At 47.8% G+C, this 19,116-nt stretch overlaps 3 protein-coding genes across 10 annotated transcripts in view; 1 reads left to right on the forward strand and 2 right to left on the reverse strand.

The window, feature by feature from the left end:
• Nucleotides 1-456, reverse strand: part of NR1H3 (nuclear receptor subfamily 1 group H member 3) — a 31,202-nt gene extending 30,746 nt beyond the window's left edge. The window contains exon 1 of one of the 2 annotated variants that reach the window (XR_012043122.1): nt 136-456. The gene's annotated coding sequence lies outside the window, so the exon portion shown is untranslated. The remainder of the gene's footprint in view (nt 1-135) is intronic. The other variant, XM_072865563.1, reaches the window with a different exon arrangement.
• Nucleotides 457-610: 154 nt separating this feature from the next.
• ACP2 (acid phosphatase 2, lysosomal) lies at nt 611-10,237 on the forward strand. 3 transcript variants are annotated; one of them, XM_072865558.1, is made up of 11 exons: nt 616-831; nt 926-1,021; nt 1,101-1,187; nt 3,668-3,820; nt 4,178-4,276; nt 4,440-4,529; nt 6,828-6,960; nt 7,036-7,124; nt 7,743-7,849; nt 8,062-8,237; nt 8,320-10,237. In XM_072865558.1, exons 1-11 carry the CDS (start codon nt 721-723, stop codon nt 8,454-8,456), a joined length of 1,278 nt encoding a protein of 425 aa, XP_072721659.1. In that variant the 5' UTR covers nt 616-720; the 3' UTR covers nt 8,457-10,237. The 3 variants fall into 3 exon arrangements, with proteins under 3 accessions (XP_072721660.1, XP_072721659.1, XP_072721663.1); XM_072865559.1 differs by lacking the exon at nt 926-1,021 and having other exon boundaries at nt 611-831; XM_072865562.1 differs by lacking the exons at nt 616-831; nt 926-1,021; nt 1,101-1,187 and adding an exon at nt 1,320-1,554.
• Nucleotides 10,238-10,594: 357 nt separating this feature from the next.
• DDB2 (damage specific DNA binding protein 2) overlaps nt 10,595-19,116 on the reverse strand; it is a 29,706-nt gene continuing 21,184 nt past the window's right edge. For 4 of the 5 annotated variants that reach the window (XM_072864484.1, XM_072864480.1, XM_072864483.1 and 1 more), the window contains exons 5-11: nt 16,916-17,082; nt 15,708-15,807; nt 14,126-14,303; nt 13,290-13,435; nt 12,847-13,011; nt 12,484-12,529; nt 10,595-11,799 (exon numbers count right to left, since the gene is read on the reverse strand). In XM_072864484.1, the coding sequence (XP_072720585.1) occupies nt 11,549-11,799; nt 12,484-12,529; nt 12,847-13,011; nt 13,290-13,435; nt 14,126-14,303; nt 15,708-15,807; nt 16,916-17,082 (1,053 nt within the window). In that variant the 3' untranslated portion in view covers nt 10,595-11,548. Of the gene's footprint in view, nt 11,800-12,483; nt 12,530-12,846; nt 13,012-13,289; nt 13,436-14,125; nt 14,304-15,707; nt 15,808-16,915; nt 17,083-18,798; nt 18,945-19,116 lie in introns of all 5 variants that reach the window. The other variant, XM_072864481.1, reaches the window with a different exon arrangement.

Raw genomic sequence — 19,116 nt, forward strand, 5'->3', positions numbered from 1 at the left:
CGCCCGGACGCTGCCAAAATTCTGCCGTTTAAGAGACGCGGCCGGCTGCCTGCGCGGCTGCCACACAGACTTAAGGCCGTGACACAACCAAACCCCCACACCCCCGCCCGTCCCTACCCGCCGCCGAGCACCTACGCGGTCGAAGCCCACGGGGACGCCTCCGCAGAGCTGCCGAGCGCAGGCCAGCCAGCGGAGGACACCGCCGTTACACCGGCGGGCCCGACCCGGCCGTACGCGGCTCCCCAACGGGCCCAGGCGCTCCCGCGGCAGGCCGGCGGGCTGAGCGGGCCTCCCCGCCGCCAGGCTCCGCCTCCGCCCGTCAGGAGGCGGGCGCAGCCCCGGGGGCCCGCCTAAGGCCCGGCCCCCTCCCCACGCCGGCTCGGCCTCGCCCGGCCCCGCGGAGCGCAGCGGGGCCGCCCCACGCCGCCCGGCGCTTCCGAGGCGCGTCCGTCCCCGCGGGGGGGGTGGGGGTGGGGGGAAGGAGCCGCATCCCGTGAAGCCCCCGGGGCCGCCCCGCCCCGGCCGCGCAGGCGCACTGCGCGCGGGGCCTGTGAGGCGGGCACGCCGGCCCGGGGGGCGGGGCGTCCCCAGCCCCCGTCGGGAGTGCTGGCTGCCCGGGCCCGGCCGCGGCGCTTCCGGTGTGCGCAGGAAAACTGTGTCCGTGCGGGCCCGCGGCCTGCGGCGGTTCTGTTCCGCGCTGCGGCGGTGGGGGGAAGCGCCATGGCGGCCGGTGCGGCGGGGTGCGGCTGGGGAGGCGCCGTCCTGCTCCTCCTGGCGCTGTGCCTGCAGCCGCCGCCCGCTCGGCCCCGCAGCCTCCGCTTCGTAACGCTGGTGAGGGGGAAGGGGAGCGGCGGGAGGGGGCCGGGCCGGGCCGGGCCGCCCGGTGACCCGGGGCCGGGCCGGTGTGACGCGGTGCCGCCCGCAGGTGTACCGGCACGGAGACCGCTCGCCCATCAAGGCCTACCCGCGGGACCCCTTCCAGGAGAGCGCCTGGCCCCAGGGCTTCGGGCAGCTCACGGAGGTGCGTGCGCGGCCGCGGCGGGCGGCGGGCGGGGGCCGGCCAGGGCCGGCGCCGTCGGTAACGCCCGGTGCCGTTGCAGGTGGGGATGCGGCAGCAGTGGGAGCTGGGCCAGGCCCTGCGGCGGCGCTACCGCGGCTTCCTCAGCGACACGTACCGGCGGCAGGAGGTCAGTGCCACCGCCCGGCAGCGCGGCTCGGCGGGGGGGGGAACGGCGCGCTCTGCTGGGGTCCGGGCCGCCCCGCCGGGCGGCAGCTGAGGGCGGGGGCTGCGGGAAGCGCCGCGCTCGCCGCGGGTGGCTTCTTTCGGAGGGGGAACGCCGGCGCCGGCTCCCAAAGCATTTTTGCTTGTGGGCCGTTTCCACCGCACGCTGCCGAGCGGGAGAAGAGGGTCCGAGCGCAGGCTTCGGTCTGAGCCCGGCCGCGGGGGCTGAGGCAGTCCAGCGGAGGCCGCGCCGCGCCAGCGCCGCCGTGAGACTCTTCACGCCGCCTGCTCTGAAGTGGAGGGAACAACACGGGGATGCCGTGGTGTAGCTGGTACGTGTTTCTCGCTCGAGATTGTGAAGGGTGTTTTGGTCACATCGGCTGACAAGAATGCAGCCCGTGTTTGCCCCGCCCTCCCCGGCGCACTTCAGGTACGATCCCATGGGAGTCTGTACGTGTAAGCAGTAGTCACTAACCAGAAGTGACCCTCTCATTTGTTTCCACCTGTAAAGTATCGACGGCTTCAGTCCCCCAAAGCTATTAATTTTCCTCTCTCCCTCCAGGATGTTGCCACACTTTATAATAGTTCTTAAGAAGTTTCTTTTATAAAAGGTTACGGACCCCTTGTGGAACCATGTGCTAAGCACAGGGGAAAATCTGAAAGATCAAAAAAAGTAAGGAAATAGAAAATCCCCCCAAATACGCCTGGCTGGTTGATCAAAGAGGTGTGAGTCAACTGGAACATGAGCAAGCGTCACGACGAGAGGCATGCTGTCATGTGGTTCGGATGGACAGCGGGCAGTCAGGACCCCCTTGTCCCACTGCTGGCTCTGCATCGGTTCAGTTATTTTATCTGCGCTCACTTTGGGTGATTGACCAGATGGGGCAAACTGAGAATCACCGTACAATTTGCTGTCTTTGTTTCCCCCCTTTTTGGGCTCCCCAGTAAATACCCAGCTTGCCATAGTTCAGATTACATCCCTTCTTTGACATTTGCTTCATCAACAAAACTTCCAGCATCAGCTCAAACACAGATCCTTTAACCTTCCTCAGTAGTTCCTTTCCAAACATACTTCACTCTCATAAAGCTTTTGCCAGCTGAAACTGTTTTTCTTCTCTTGCTTGACAAGGAAAAACAAACCAAGGCATATGCAAACAAAAGCTGTTCAGCTAACCAAGCCTGAACCCCTCCTCAAGTTGAGCAACCTCCCTCTTATAAGAAGTGTTGCCTCTGGGTGACACCATATGACTGTCTGTCACCTGACTCAGCGACAAGCTGGAGCCCTGGCAAAAGGTGCTGAAGAAAACATGTATGCTCAGGGCTTAATTGTTTTTTATGACACTTTTAGAATTGGATCCTTATCTTTTAAAATATTTCCTTTCTATTTCTTCAGAGCTTTCTGAGGATGAAAGCAGTCCTGTCTAATGAGTAGAGGGTCAGTTGTTTTCAAGCCACAGTTAAGAGGTAAAAGTGGGTAGAAATTGTCAGAGAAAAGACAACCTTTTTTTTCTCATGACTGTGAAGTTTTGAGATACAGTTCATGTGGGAGATGCTATACAGAGTGAGCATAGGTATTTTTTCTTATGTTTCTCTCTCCTCATTTAACATTTTAAAAAAAATCCCAATCTTGACATTGTATTTCATCTTTCTGGCTTTTTATTCTTGTTGTTTCAGATTCAATATGCTGTTTCCTAGCACATTCTTTCATTATTTCCTATATGTTCCTCTTGTTTTATCACTGGTTTCTCTCCAGTGTCCCCTAAGTGTTTTCAGTACACAGATACCAGAATACCAAAGTTTTGCTGTTTTGACCTTCTGAACTGTTCTGTATTTTTCTTGTTTCTCTTTTTTCTGGCTCGGATCTCTCTCTCTGAGCTCTGGAATGATAAGTCTTGGCCCATTAATCCCAAGAGCCCACAATGATCAGATAAAATCCCAGCTCCCCCTTTTCTTCCTCTCCTGTTAGTCAGATCACTCTTGTCGTTGTTTCTCAGACAGAAAAACTGGGGCTTGGAGAAGCCATTTTTTTTTCACAAGCACAGCAGGTCATTCCTAGAACTGAGAACTGAATGCAGGAGTTTGCCCCAGTCCTGCTCTGTAAATATCATGCATTTCCTATCTGTGCCTATCATTATCTGCATCTCTGTCTTGCTCTTCTCTGACTCTTCCCCATATTCAGACTCCTTTCTGTCTGTAATCTCCACACAGTGCATCTGGCTATCCCACTTATCCAGAACAGACTGCTCCAGTATTATACACCAAATCGTCTTTGTGTCCGTCCTTCCCGTTTTGTCCTGGTTGACATCCGCAGGCTCAATCACTTCAACTCCTGTTATCCTGTTGCCAGGGCACTTGGCAGTGTTCCTCAGTGAGTGCATCGTCCTGGGTCCGAGCATCACCGCTTACAGTAGCATTACTAATGGTGCACTGTCCCTGTCCCGGCAGATCTTCATCCGCAGCACAGACTGGGATCGGACGCTGATGAGTGCAGAGGCCAATCTGGCAGGCCTGTATCCCCCAGAGAGACAACAGATGTTCAACCCTAACATCTCCTGGCAGCCTATCCCTGTGCACACAGTGCCTGAGTCTGAGGAAAGGGTAAGTTAGTCTCAAGGATGTGTACTGACTACTCAAGTAGTGTGTTGTGCTGACTTCTCCAAAAGTTTTTGCTTCAGTCTCTATTCAGATTGTCTTGAACTTCTCCTGGGACCTACCTTGCAAAGGTTCTTCTGTTCTCAGAACAAGATGAGAATTCAGGGGCTGTGTTCACTCAACATGTTAGCTGCAACACCTCAGCAGACCACACACAATCTGGAGTATGTTAGAAGGCAGTACTTAAGGCTCCTTTTAGATGCATCCCGCTAGTTAGGGTTTCATTACAGTTGCGCGTGTTGACTGCAAATTCTGTGCTCCAGTGTTCTCAGTGACCTAGCTGCTCTTGTTGTCTCTGCCCAGCTACTGAAGTTTCCTTTGACCCCCTGTCCACGGTATGAACAGCTACAGAATGAAACACGGCACTCAGCAGAATACATAAATAAGACCAAAGAGAATTGGGTAAGTGATTGTTTGCATGAGATAAGGTGGTCTTAGGCTTGTAGTTAAAGTATTATCACCGCTATATCATCAGAGCTCTGAGAAAAGGGTAGGAATACCTGTGCATGTAATACAGTATAAGATTAGAAAATTGAAGGCCTTTCTCTTTTTCTCTTACCTACAGCAATTCCTGCAGATGGTGGCAAATGAGACTGGGATCCGGGATGTCTCTCTTGAGTGTGTTTGGAGTGTGTATGACACACTGTTCTGTGAAGTAAGTTTGGCCATCGTCTTACAGCCACGGGAATTTGGTCTTTAGAGCTCACTGGATTTGGTAGAAAATTATTTTGCAAAATCCCATAAAACAACTTTTCACCATTCCCACCCTACAGTTAGAAGTAATGTTCTAATTTCAGAATAATAACAGTTCCTACTCACTAGAGGCATGTGCCAAGAATTACCTACTTTTGCACCCTATAACCTCCCACTTTGTAGCTTTGATAAATATTGTGCTAGAGCCAGAAAAAGTCCCACCTGCATAATAAATATCTCTTTTGAAAGTCACTAGAAAATGACTGCAATCTGAAATCTTTAGATCTCTGTGGACGAGTCTTGAGTTAAGTAAGGTAGAAATGAGATCTCTGGAAACTGAAGGAGTGTTAACTTTATGGTTTAAGTTGGGAGCTTAAATTAGGACTATTCCTGGTTCTACCTCTCTATTACTTTAGATCAATCACTTTTCTTTCTGTGCTTCTGTTACTGCCATCTCTAAAAGAAAATAATGCTCTTCTAGGGTAAGTGGGGTGCACCCACATCTGTTTTTTGACCTGTTATAAGGTCCTTTGCCAGAGAAAGACTCTAGAGACAGATCTTACCCTTTTACTGTCTGGGGTGGGGCACCAAACTATATTTATCTGGAGTTTTGTTGAAACCACATCTCACGAAGGCTTAAACAAAATAAAAAATAGGGTTAGCTGTGCTGTGATAATGCTAAAGTGAAGGTCACGTATCCAGGAGACTTACAGTTGTTGCCCACAAGTGTATTTGTGTATAACTATAGAGCATGATGAAGTAAATTGTAGAGATCTTTCATGTCAAACTAGCTAATTGTGGAAGAAGCAGTAAACCCAAGCGTTTTGACACTGTGTCATGCTAATTCTATGGAGGTGCAAGGCTACTTAGGTCACTGGAAGTGGTATACAGTGGTATGTACTATTTTGGGGATGTACAAGATAAATCTGCATGGAATTGCACTTTGCTATGTAAAGTAGCAGCTTGAGTTGCTGCAAGCTGAGAACATTCCAGTCCAGAGCTGCATTGCACTATGTAAATTTGCCCTTTGTATCACAAACCCGATCTCCTATCTTGTAACAATCACAGTGAAGTAAATTCTGTCGGTAACAAAAAATCCTTTGGTCAGAGAGATCAAGAATTTCAAATCTTCCTCATTTTCAAGACTCACTTAATGAGCTTGCGAATTGGGCCCGGAAGGCCAGCTGACAACCACTATAATCCTCAAGAACCTGGAGAATAGCTCATTGTCCCAAAATGAAGCCAGAATGTTTTGAGGGAGTTTTACCCTCAAAACTATACGCTGAGGCTGATCAGTCTATTCAGCTGCTTTGGGCTTCCTCCTTTTTTCTCACTCTTAGTAACAGTGCCCTGAAGAGAAGGATCGTTTTTCTCACCTGAGCCAGTAGATTCATTCTACCATCTGGATGGAGAAAATACAAAAGTCCAAGAAATAGCTGAACTTACCAGCCATTCTCTTTGTAAATTAATGAAAAACTATCTAAATATCTAAGTTGCTGATGGGAATTTCTCCAAACCACTCAGACAGAATGGGCCCTTAAGGATATTCAGCCTCATCTTCTGGCAGTTTAATGGGATGTGGCATAGAAAATTGCTCCGAGTAATGCCGGGGAACCGCAACTGCTGTTTGTCTGCCAGTATAACTAATCCTTTCTTGTAATGGGTTGGCTGCAAAGCAAATTCTTCTCTTGGTTCCCAGTTCTGTGTATTCTGGGTTTGAGCACTGGGCTTTGTCAGTGGTGCATCCCAGTATTACGTCTGCAGAGTGCTTGCTAACTTTCTCCCAATATCCTTCAGTGGCCCTCAGAGCCTCTGCGGAAATTGTGCTGCAGGTACACCAGAAACCTTGATAAGCATTTGTGCTCTCTCACTTATCTTTTTGTTTGTTTGTTTGTTTTTGGACTGCATGCCATCTGCAGGGCAGAATCAGCCACACATAAAGTAAATGCCCTGAGATTATTTTATCGGTGTTACAACATAACCCTGCACTCTAGTTGTGCTTTCACAGAAATGTTGCTCCTAGATTTTAATCTTTATGCTTCTCATTATTAGTTTCTGAAACAACATTAAAACCCACGTATATTATTTGTATGCAGCACAGCAGTGTGAGGACAGAAGCATACATAGAAAAGGGGCATATTTAAAATAATATAGGAGATCAATAGCAGCATGGGCAGGACTCCAGACACCCTGACTCCCATTCTCTGATTAATCTGCGATCTGTGCTACCTGCAGATGAGTATTCTGTTTCTATTTCTAGCAAGAGCACAAAATGGATTTGCCTGTATGGGTGACACCAGATGTCATGACTCAATTGAAGCAACTAAAAGACTTTGGTTTTGAATTTCTGTTTGGGATCCACAATCGGGTAGAAAAAGCTCGTCTGCAAGGCGGTGAGTGCACCGGGGAGGGAGCTTCATGCTGCTCTGTCTAGTGTTTGCCTCTTACCAGCTGTTCCCTTTCCTCAGGGGTCCTGCTGGATCACATAAGGAAAAACCTAACCAAAGCAGCAAATGTTTCTGCTCACCAGAACCTGAAACTACTTGCCTATTCAGCGGTAAGTCAGAGCTTGGAGGCTTGCTTTTATCCATCTCCTCCTCCTCACAGGGGATTGGGGCCTGGTGATAGTTTTAACCCTTTCTGGCTTCTCTACAGCCCATACAGTGATCAGGACATGCATCTTTGCCTCTGGCTGGGTGGGATGTGCAGGATCTGGCATCATTTGTCTGGGGCCCCTGGGGAAAAGTCTCAACCTGCGCTTTGTTCCTGTTAGCTCAGGCTTGTGGATGAGACTGGTAGACTTTGGGGAGCCACTGCTGTATTTATTTGGTAGATGGGTTGATTCTACTTAGATGTGATGTTTCAGCAGTGTAGATATAGGGTCATCCCTGCTTTCCAGCAGCCTACTGACTGGAAAGCCAAGCATCTCTCCCAGATTGCTCCCTAGAGATTAATTCTTAAAGAACAATGCAGGATATATATGGCTGTGTTTCACTTCCTCTGCTTCTCTGGCACCGTCACAGATCGCCATTCTAGCAGTACAGTTCCTCTCCTTTCTTCTAGATGGAAGTTAACAAAGGTGATGTCCCCTCAGCACTGCCCTGCCCGGTATGGTCTGAGCTGCTCTGCCACATCCATAAGGGTGACTGACTTGGCTTTTTTCCCTCTTTCTCAGCATGACACCACACTTGTGGCACTGCAGATGGCTCTAGATGTCTACAACAAGATTCAAGCACCATACGCCTCATGTCATTTATTTGAGCTGTACCAAGAGGATGATGGGTGAGGGCTGCAGTAAAGATGTCTGCTGTGATTTCACCTCAAGGGTTAGATACGTAGGCTAGGCTCCACCTAGCAGTCTTGGTCCTAGTGGCAGACTCTCAGGAGGAAAACTACCACCAGAATAAAGGAAAGGGTGTGCACACTGAGTTTTTGGGAAGGGATGACTTTAGCTGGAGGAAAAAAAAAACCATCTAGCTGTGTTTCATTTTCAGTAACTTCTCTGTGGAGATGTTTTTCCGGAACGAGAGTGGGAAGGAACCTTTCCCACTGACAATCCCTGGCTGTCAGCATAAATGCCCACTGCAAAGATTCTTGGAACTCACAGATCCTGTTGTTCCCCAGGACTGGGAACAAGAATGCCAGATAGCAAGCAGCATGCATGACACAGGTGAGCCCAGGCTGGACCAGAGCATGGCAGAAGGGAAAACCTTGGACAATACCATGTTAACCACTTGTTTTCTCCCTTGCAGAACTGTTTGTGGGTCTGGCTGTGTGTGGATCCATTCTCCTTCTCCTTATAATCCTCCTCTTGACTGTACTCTTTCGCATACAGTCTCAGCCCCCTGGCTACCGGCATGTTTCCAATGACGGAGAAGAGCAGGCCTGACAGTTGCTTCAACTCCTTCCCAGGCAGTAGGAGGGAGCAGCGTTGCCCCTAAGGATAATTGCGCGCTCTCAGTTACTGAGCATTCTTCTGCTTTGGCCATTGCTTCCCAGAATGAAGCTGGACTTGATTTTTGGATGCTTTCTAAAGGTGACATCCCAGAGAGAGGACTGAGCTACTCTAATGGAAATGACACCTTAATTCTGAAGCCAGTATACTGTGTGGTGCCCCCGGTCCTCATACAGCTTACCTAGTCTGGGATTCCCAACATGGCCAGTTGGAGCTGGTCAAGAGTTTTCCTCCTTTCAGTGATTGTAAATGTTACCACTCACCATGACTGTGGCAGAGGGGCTTGGGCCTCCAGCAGCTGTGACATCCAGTGCAGTCAGGAGTTGCATCTCTCTTTAGGGTCAACCTGCTCTGAGTGCTTTTCTCTCAAGCCATTAGGCTGATGATAGTCAGAAGGCTGGGCTTGGAGCAGAGGACGCAGCTCACCAACAATGCACCGAGACTCATCTACTGTCCTTGCAGAGGGAACTGCTGCAGATGATGGCAGTGAAAAGTGTTTCTTGAGGTTGCTGCTAAGTAGTTGCTGCTGGCAACTGGTCTTTTTTTCCCTTCTCACATTGTGATTCAAGAGAGAACTGGCCTGGAATCAGGACAAGATTGAAAACCCAGCAGTAGTTTCTAGGATTCAGCTCAGAGTAGGTTACATATGGTCCGAAGAAGCTCCAAGAGCTTCATCAGAGAGATTAATTCCCGTGACCATAGCAAACCTGCACCCAATTTCTTGTGCAATGTTGGCTCTAGAAAGGAGAGTCCCCATAGGTGAGAAACTTGGGCCCTGTCTAAAGATTGAGCCTTTGAATTTGACTTCCCCACCTCTGAACTTCAAGTACCTATTACAGGGACTATCCAGTACTGCAGGCAGTCCAGATTTCAGCTACGAGCCCAAGGAATATGCTTTACTAGCAGAATGTTTTTATGCTGTAATTACAGAGATGTAGCGGAGCTCTTTACCTAAGACTAGATGCCAAGTTCTGTAGTTTTTCTTCCTATCTTCCCTACTGGATGGACAACAAACAAAAAACCTCCATTAAGGATCAGACTTTGCAGGTGACTCTGGATCCCTTCGTTTGCCACGCTTTGGCATTTTGTCCAATGTGTGATTCTTTCTCCAGACTGGCCTCTCTGCATATACTGCAGCTGCTGCAGGGAACTTCATGCCAAGGGCTCACCACCTGCCTTGGAGCTTTTGGCAGAAATTGAGACTGCAGCAGGCACCAGAAGCACAGGCTCTTCACATGGTGATGCTGCACATTCACTTCCCACTTTTACTTCCCTTTCTGGTGCAGTTCCCTTCCCCTCTTGGCGGCAGAAGCCAGTTCTTAGGTTACAGACGTTTCCTTTTCTTCCCCTATGGAGTACCGTGGGGACTTTTCCCTACACCATAATCGGCATCTGCCAGCCTGGGAACTCTACATCAGCAGAAGCAGCTTGCTGTTCTCAGCAGCTTCCTCACCTTTTTGTCCTCTGAAGATACAATCTAGGTCTCCTGCACAGCAAGACAGTCATAAAGAAAAAGCTACTGCCTGTGAGAACAGGCACAAGAAAGAGGTAATAGTGCATTTAAGAGGACCAGACCTGTTATTTTTAAAGGCAGCAAATTTTGCACACACAGAGGAAAGGTTTCTATGATGATTTAGACATTTTGACTGTGAATGACTTTCTGTAATTGTTCCAGTACATTTCCTTTTCATTATTAAAATCAAATTCACACTGAACTATATTCTCTTCGTCTCTAAGAGTTCATCAGTGAGCTCAGTGTTGGAAAACAGGCAGAACTTACTGCAGTATACCCCCTCCCAAAGTAAATCCCTGATTTACAGTCCCACTTACAGCAGAGTGAGAATGGAGATAAACTATTTTTGACTGCAGTGATCATGCACAGATACAGCTTATAATGCAACCCATCCAGCTTGGAAGGTTCATCATAGACACAGTACTATGGTATTTCCACTACTGTTCTACGTCTCTTAGCCCTCCTGCAGAAAGGTCAGTAACTTCTCCCCCCATACAAAAGCAGTTCAGCAGAATGATCAAAGCAGTCACTCTCTATATCGAAGAAGAATTTCAGTTTAGTACAAAACTTTATTAATATCAATACTGCGAAACTATAAAAGTGAACATAGAGAATCTGAGTGGGCCTGGAGCCTGTCCCATCCATCAGCCTCTGGGACAGCAGCAAGGCACCAGGCAGCCTTGTAAACAAACTAGAAAAAGCAAAACTTTTCAGTTTAACAGCAGTCTTGAGATTTGGCTCTGAGCAGAGGTGTTTGGAAGAAATTCCTCATTTCTGCTTTACAACACTTTTATCTAACATTCTGAAGCACGTAGGCATGGGTGAAAAAAATTACCTAATCAGTGGCAAGAAAAAGCCTAGAGCTCTGAAAATAGAAACTACACAATCAGTAGGTTCCCAGCTCCATACTGCCCTTGCATCCCATGAGGCAGGTAAAGGGCTCTGGCATCATCATGTTCTTTGTGGTCTAGTTAAATAGCTGCAAGCACAGAATAGGCTAAGCCTGAGGTCTTGATAGACGCACATTTTCCAAGAAGCTTGCATATGGGACAGGTTGGTGTTCCCTAGGCTACCCAAGCTACCCATCGCCTCACCCCTGTGAACATTCTACCTTTTCAGGACGTTAACTTTGTTAGCAAAGGGTTTCTCAGCTCAGTTTGACTACAACAGGCTGAGGGACCTTGTCATGAGCTGCTCCACAGCTGACTACAGGAGATGGTAACCGCTGACAAGCGATGACAAGCAGATGTGGCAGGCTAGAAACAGTAACTTCAGCAGGATATGAGAACATCTTTGAAGTTTTCCTAGTGCCTTGGAAAATGGGTGGTAACTCCACTTGGAGGAGGAACTAAGTACTGACAACTTTCTGGAAGGGGAAGCAAAGGGAACTGGGGAAGCAAGATCAGATCCAGGGAGGATGGACAAAGTAGAAGTCTAATGCCCTGCATGGCTTATACTGCCCATTGCCAACACTGAATTTGTACCGTGATCCAGAAAGGATCAAAATACTAAATCAGTTCTCTAGATCCTTCCCTTTTCGCTTCCTTCCCTGTGATTTAGAATCTTTGGGTTTTGTTCTTATCTCCTCCAGCTCCCAAGACAGTAAGTTAGCTTTGAGTTTGCTTGTCCCAGGGTTTGCCTGCCTCTGCCCTCCACGTCTGGACAAACTCCAGCTTCCAATCCCCTGTTCTGTCATGGCTTTCAAAAGATGTTCTTGCTTCTTGGCCACCATCTCCTCCCGGCTCCAGATCAGAATATTAAAGCCTGAGAGGAAAAATTAAACACTGTGCATCAGAAACTCTACATCAAATATACTACCTCAGGCTACATCACTTAAATGCCAGAAATTCAAAATGCTTTGTTCTAAGATATTTCCAAGGTACAGAGGATGCGAAGATCTTTATTGCAGACACTATCTCCACACAGCCATAGAAATTTGATCTAATTAAGAAACATCATCAAGTAATTCCTAATCTCATCTGTCACAGGTCTAAATCTATAGCTACCTCCCTTAATCCCATACAGCCTGCGAAAAACTGAATAATCTTGGCTCTGCAGCCTGGGAAATTAGATAAATTAAGCAAAGGGAGAGGGTACAGCCCAGCGGGAGAAGGATTTCCCCCCGCCCCATGGTTTTCTGCGGCGGTTGCATGGCCGGCAGATGGCAGCAGCTCCCTGCTGCTGGGAGGATTCTCACTCCTCCCGACTTCACGCTCTCAGGAATGTTCCACGGGAGATGACTAGCAACCTGTTTTCTAACTGCAAAGGTGGAATACTGGAAAGAAGGCGTCGATCTCTTTTACAGATGTAGGAAATTATAGAGGACTACTAGCAACTGGGATTTGGGAAACCCTCACTCACAACTTGCTTTAGTCTGGAGAAACAAGTCTGTCCTTTTCTGGGACTGGAACCCACCTGTGCTTAGTGCCCCAGGTTCTCTTTACTTACCCATGCCAGAAGCCAGCGTGTCTCCCATAGGGTTAAATTTATTGAGCTGAAAATGGAAACACAATCAGAGGCTGTAAGAGCATCACTGTTCATATAATGGAGTCATAAGAGCACCACGGCTTATAGAACAGCAACGAACCATCTGGAAAACCCAATGTTCCCTAAAGCGTGTCACAGAAAACCCACAGATGACCATGGACCAGCCCTACTCGAGTCAGCAGCTTTAGTCGGCAGCCATACCCCCACGAGAGTGTGAGTCTGTCACAAGTAAAGAGGATACTCCTATTGTTCCAGTCCCTAACCCATATCTCTTGGCTGCAGTTCAATACACAGCAGTCCTTTTAGCTGCAGTGCTCAACTCACCGAGATGATACCAGAAGCATTTGGATCATGGAGTTGACAAACCATTTGCCCGGTGTTTCCATCAAATACATCAACAGTTCGCAGCTCATTCACCGTGTACCCTGGGAACTTAGGGTCTGGGTAGCGACCTGCTACAATGAGGTCATAGCGAGGATGCCATGTTGCCTAGTCATAGAGCAGAGTGATGGGGAGTTAAAAGAAAGGGACAGAGCTCATACTGACAAGCACCAGAGAACCAGCAGTGTAAGCAATGGTTTGTACATCCCACCCACAGCCTGAGGAACATGGGTATCCTCAGAACAGTGCTCTGCTGAGAGTTGCAGCAGTGTGAGCATCCACCCACCAATGTAGTATCCTGACAAGAAATCAGACCATTTCTGATGTACAGCCGGCTCCTAACACCAAGTGTGATACTCCTCTCAGACTGCACTGGCTTAACTCACCTTAATAGGTGTGAGGTGCTGAAACTGCCGATGTGGATGTGGGATCACATGCTGTGGTTTGGTCCAGTCTGAAGATGAGTAAACCCTGATTTCACTGCGCTGGTCTGTGCTCAGGAGCTTGGCGCCGTCTGTTGGGCTGAAGTAAGCTAGGAGAGGGGGACAGTAAGGCAAACAAAAGATCACAATGCTGTGATTGACAAGAAACATAAAAGTCACATTTCTGTGATTGGAAACCCATTGCTATTTCTTTAATAGGGATGTGAATATGGCCATGTGTCCCAACAGATAAGACTTTACCTGTCTCAAACAAACCCAAAGCTCATACAACCAGTAAGCTGAAACCTACAGCGCTGCGTTACATAGGAAGAATCATTATTCTCATTTTAGAATCACAGAAAGAGACACTGCAAAGAAAGGAACTTGCTCGTTCAAATGGAAAGCTAGTGGAAAAGCTGGAGACAGACACCTGTAGTTTGGACTTCCATGACCTGGTAAAACTGCACCCAAGAAACAGAGGTTTGAGTCCCATGCTCTGCTTTTGTCAAAGGAACTGCCCCAGTAAATTCAGTTTTCTAATCTCAGCCACTGCTGATGCTTCCACACTCACCTCTCAAGGCACAGTGCCACAGTTTGTATGGCAAGTCTAAGACTGTGCTGCAGCTGCCCTATCCACCTCCCTGCCTCTGGCCACACATTCCCAACACCTTCCTTGCTTTAACACTAGCTACTGTGCAACTTCAAATCTGAGCAAACGCTAACATTGCCACAACAATAAAAGCTGAGCTGAGTGGACTCTCTGCAGATGTCCATGCAATGAAATCCTTATCTCAGCTCACCTGCATTGACAGGTTTGTCATGAGGAAGCAGATGAAGAAAATTCATTTTGTTTTTCATGTTTCTAAGGTCCCAGATTTTGACTGTCTGATCCACAGACGCTGTGGCCATCAACCACTCGCATCGGGAGTTAAACTCCACATGAGTCACTTTCTTCCTGTGCAATTTCAGCTTCCAAATCTGTAGCAGAGGAAACAGAAAATCACACAGAAAAAATAATCAAAGTCTGAAGTAAAGAAATGGAATAATAATCTACTAGTGCAGAATAAAGAGGTCACACATTTACACAGTAACAAAACTTCTAAAAGACACCAAGACTTCATCCACTGGAAACAAGAAAGAAGAAGAATGACCTTGGGAACTAACTATTTAATTCTAGAAGAACTATGATCCACCAATTTATTATAGCTATGAGAAAGGAAAATGCAGTCCCTAGTTCATGGAGGGAAGTATTAGTGCCACTGTACAAAGCAAGATCACATCTGGAATACTTTATGCAGGGCCAGTCTTCCACCTGCAGAAAGATTAAACCAAACTGGAACAGGTACAGAAAATGCACTGCCGAGATAATAATAAGGAAAGGCCTGCTTTGTGGGAGAAGACCTAAAGAGCTTGCTTTGTTTATCTTAGTAAAAAAGGTGAGAGGAAATATAATTGGCTTCTAGAAATACATCAGCAAAGAAACATGAGGGTAGGAGAAATATTTAAATTAACAAGAACAAATGGTTATAAACTGGCCATGAATAAATTTATATCCGAAGCCAGAAGATTATTCCTAATCAAAAGGGTGAAGCTGGCCCATCCTCCCTACAACAACGGGTATCTCCCAAGTGCAGAAAAGACTGTCAAGTTATTTCAGGATAAAAAAGGAAAGGAGCAACTAACCTTGAACAAGCACATATCATTTTGAGCACTCCTGACTCTCCCCACTAATTTACACAGCTGCCTCCGGCCACAGCTCATTGGGTGGCAAACTCTTATATATGTTACCCTTACAGGCAGGAGAAATGGTAATTCCGGTGTGACAGTACAGCAGGCACCTGAAAGCAGGGCCCACTCCAACTATTCTCTAATATGTTTCTGTACTACTTCAGACTCGAAGGCGCAGTCTGCCTCTGCCTGCCCTCTCATGTCTAATGGCAATAGTGCAATTTCTACCCCAACATTTGCTGAATTACTGTTGTGTACCTACTCCAAGGCCATGGAAGGGTATATACATGAAAGCAGTATCTCCTAAATGACTCCCATCAGTGCACTAAGTTTCTGGAATTGTGAAGGTCGTTGGCAAAGGGTGCTCACATCTTCACGTTACCCTATAATTACTCTGGCCAGCAGCAAATACTCTTAAGGAAGGGGTAGCACACGACACAGTCCCTGTTTGGGAATTGTTACCATTTTGCTCAACAACGTGAAAATGCCTAATGAACGGCAGAAGTGGAGGACTTCTCACCACCTAGACAATGGGTGGACTCATCTCCTGAGCTGCAAGGTACTTGCTCCTCTTTTCAGGGTCCCTGGAGTGTAGGAAAGCACATGAGCCATGAAGATTCCCATAGAGGAGACGCTGCACGGAGCCATACAAACCTCTTCACCAGAAGTGCTGAGCAGGACCACGTTGCCCACATTATCACCTGTCACCACTGCACGGCAGCTTGCAGAAACATCAACACTGCAGTACCAGCAACTAGAGGGAAAGACACAAAATCAGTGCTGCCTCCCACAGGCAAGTGAAGGCAGTGGAGCTCTGGTTCACATCTCATCCCTGACAAGGGAGACTGCAACAGATTGTAACTGCAATCTCCTGCCTGATGGTGTGGGCCTGAGTATTAGGAAGGGGGACGGCTTATCAGCAATGCTTCCTGTTGTTGACTGAATATGAAATAACTACCTAGTCATTTGTGAAGTGCTCATTAGATGGAGTGTGACACATTGAGACAGTGGAACGTAATAGAGGCTGAAAAGCCACTTGGTGCCTGCACACAGACACACCTTGGGAAAGATCAGAACATCCTTATGACATCGACAAATGTACAGAAACAGCTTTAAAATTATGTTTTCCACAAGACACTGAAGCAGCAGGAAAGAAAAGACAAAAGCTTTGGACTGGAAAGTTGCACATCAAACTCTCTCAACTTCATGCTCCAGGAAACAAAACTGCATAGAGACTTATCTGATAAAGACATACGTCTTAACCTCAGCTCTGCTGGGAGGGGAAGGGCAGCAAGAATAAAGCTGGGGTCCTTTGGGAACTTGTTGTGAAAGCTTCACTTGCAAAGATAAATTATTCTAGAATTCAAGGTCATGGGAATTAGCATGGTGAGCCTGAAGCCTCCAGAAGGGCAGCAGGGTAAACTCAATAACCTGAAACTCAGATTGTACAGGAATGTTATGTGGCTTCCTATGCTACCTGAGCTGCTACAGACAAAACACACAAGAACACTGATGACAATGAAGAGGAAGAAGTTATCCTGCTCTTCTCACCTCACACTTTATGAAGTGAAAAGCTGCCAGTATCTGCAACACAGGAGATGGCATCACCAGAAAGCAACACTAGAAGATGCAGGCAGCATGCTAAGCTACTGTAAAAGCTTAAGTGCCCTGTGGCTGCCTAGCTTGTCACCCACTCTGCAGTGCTAGGGTCGTGAGCAGGAGCCTGTCTCCAAGCTCCCTCACAGGACCAATTCGTACCAAGAGTCTCCTAACACTGGCAAAGATGAAGGTGTTAGCACAAGAAGCAGTGCAGCGTTAATCCCAAGGAACAGAGAATCAACCTTGTGCTGCTCCCTTCTCACCAAACATTATGGTACTCATGGCCACAGTCCGGGGCACGGGAGATCACCTGCACCGCTCTGCCCTCAAGGTCCTGCAGACTTAGGGTGCCATCCCCTGATGCCACATATAGCTTCACTGCCTCATAAGGACTGAACTTGATGTCTCCGAGAGAATCTCCTGGCCCTTTCTGGAATACACACAAAGCCAAGAGGCATCAAGGTTAGAGTGGAAGACAAAAATCTTCATACAACGCTCATCTCCTGGAACACACTGCTGGTTTCCCTAGGTACAATGCACTGCTTTCTGACAGGGCACGTACATAAGAACTCTTTTTTTCCAATCTGTTTCCAATCTGAGCACATACATTCTGAGCCTATAAATTCAATCCGACCACTTTGGGCTGCAAGCCTCATTAGCAGCATTGCTTCTTCTGCTATGGGGGCTGGACTCATCTGCAGTGAACCACCTGGCTCAGACCAGGCTTAGAAGATCACAAGCAAAACCAGCACCATTCCATGCAGAAACCACATAAAATCTCATGACAGCCCTGCACAAAGCTTTTCTTACAGACACTTCATTCACTAGTTCCCTACAGGCTGCTTCCAGTGCTGTATCTGGTCTTTCTCAAGGTACCAGCAGGCAGGATGAGAGTGGTGCAAAGAGAAATTCTACTGCCAACCCCATGGCACAGGAATCTTATGTTCTGTGTTACGTTATATTGTTGTTATGTTATGTTGGTTTCCCCCAGTCTGTCTACTGAGGAAATATGGAAACCCTACACAAAGACAGAAAAGAAGGATGCCAGCTGGGAGTCCACAAACTCTTCGATACTCAAGCGCACTCCATCTGCTGCTCACAGAGCAACTACTTAATAAAGTCGCACTGTAAATACCAGATTTCAAGAAGCCAATGAAGATTAAAAAAGGCCTGCCCATAGAGCTTGCCTGTCCTTACAGCAGTAGAAGGAGGATGGCATGCCCTTTCAAATCCAGGCATCATTGCTGTGACAGGCATCCCACTGAGATACGAGATCCTCATTTCCCAGTCTATCCCTCCTTGCTTACCTGGCCAGCCATCCCAGCACTACTTGGGTTCACCTTCTGCCCTATTACAAGGTTTCAGCTGGTTGGAAACCAACCATTAAAGTTGCCACCCAGAAAGAATCAGGTGGGGAAAAGTCAAGAGGAGGCTAACCCAAATTCCCTCACTTACCTTTAAGCACTGAACTGAAGTAACTAATTGAAGAGCTCAGGCTTCCTCATGAGTCCACAGAAAAAGCAACAGTCTGAGAGGGTGATTCTAAGCACAGGCAGACAGAGTAGCCTCTAGCAATTCATGTCCTCTTTCCACTCATTATTGAAGGAGCCCAGACTCCTAATTTTGGTATTTTAGATAAGCACCAAAAGTTAGGCTGGATGAATTGAGGTGATCCTTACGACACACACCACTTGAAGTCAGTGGCATTTGTGAAGGAGCACTGGCACTATAAATCGTCCTGTAAAAACCATCTGACAACAAGCAGCACTGCTAACAAGTGAAGAGGTTAGAAGTTCCCCAGGGCACAGAGCTATGGGAGGTTTAAGAACAGACAGCTGAGGAAATCCACTGGCACCCCCACGCTCTCCCATGTACAACAGGAAGTAAGCAGCATCAAAGAGTCCCTCCCCTTCGTGAAGAAAAGCTCTCTCCTACCCACCACCCCATTTCAGGGAAAAATTAAAAGGGAGAGTGAGCCTCCTTGGAAGAGAGAGGATCCCTGGAATTTAGAGGATAAAGGACATGTATGTGGAGAAGAGGAAGCCCAGCTCCCACATATTAGAGACAAACATATCTCTCTCTCTCTCCCTCTCTAGCGCGCCTGCCAGCAGGACAAAGAGGCCCAAAGCATTGCTGTATTTCTTACTCCCAGTCCTCGGTGCTGGTGAAGACCCGGACAGTATTGCCATTAAAATCCTGCAGAGTGGTAGTGCCGGCAACTGACGAAGTGTACAGCTGACTAGGGTTAAAAGGGTTAAACTTCATTCCTGTGATGGCCCCTCCAGCTCCCATCTACAAGGAAGGGGATGAACAAAAGAAAAATCCACTGAGTGATGGGGAAGGAGAAAAGTGTGTTCTGTAAGTCTGCATCCACTGCTATGTCCTTAACAGCAACAGTGAAACACACCACAGCCCTTCAAGGAGGCAAAGACAACCATATCTTCCCACATGATGGCTGTCTAGA

This window comes from Ciconia boyciana, chromosome 6 (genome assembly GCF_034638445.1).
Source record: "Ciconia boyciana chromosome 6, ASM3463844v1, whole genome shotgun sequence".
Classification (NCBI taxonomy): Eukaryota; Metazoa; Chordata; class Aves; order Ciconiiformes; family Ciconiidae; genus Ciconia; species Ciconia boyciana.

Excerpts from the sequence above, each read along its gene's own strand:
- ACP2 (XM_072865558.1), top strand. The coding sequence starts at position 721 with ATGGCGGCCGGTGCGGCGGGGTGCGGCTGGGGAGGCGCCGTCCTGCTC. Across the intron at positions 832-925 it reads GCCTCCGCTTCGTAACGCTG|GTGTACCGGCACGGAGACCG; the intron begins GTGAGGGGGAAG and ends TGCCGCCCGCAG. Across the intron at positions 3,821-4,177 it reads TGCCTGAGTCTGAGGAAAGG|CTACTGAAGTTTCCTTTGAC; the intron begins GTAAGTTAGTCT and ends GTCTCTGCCCAG.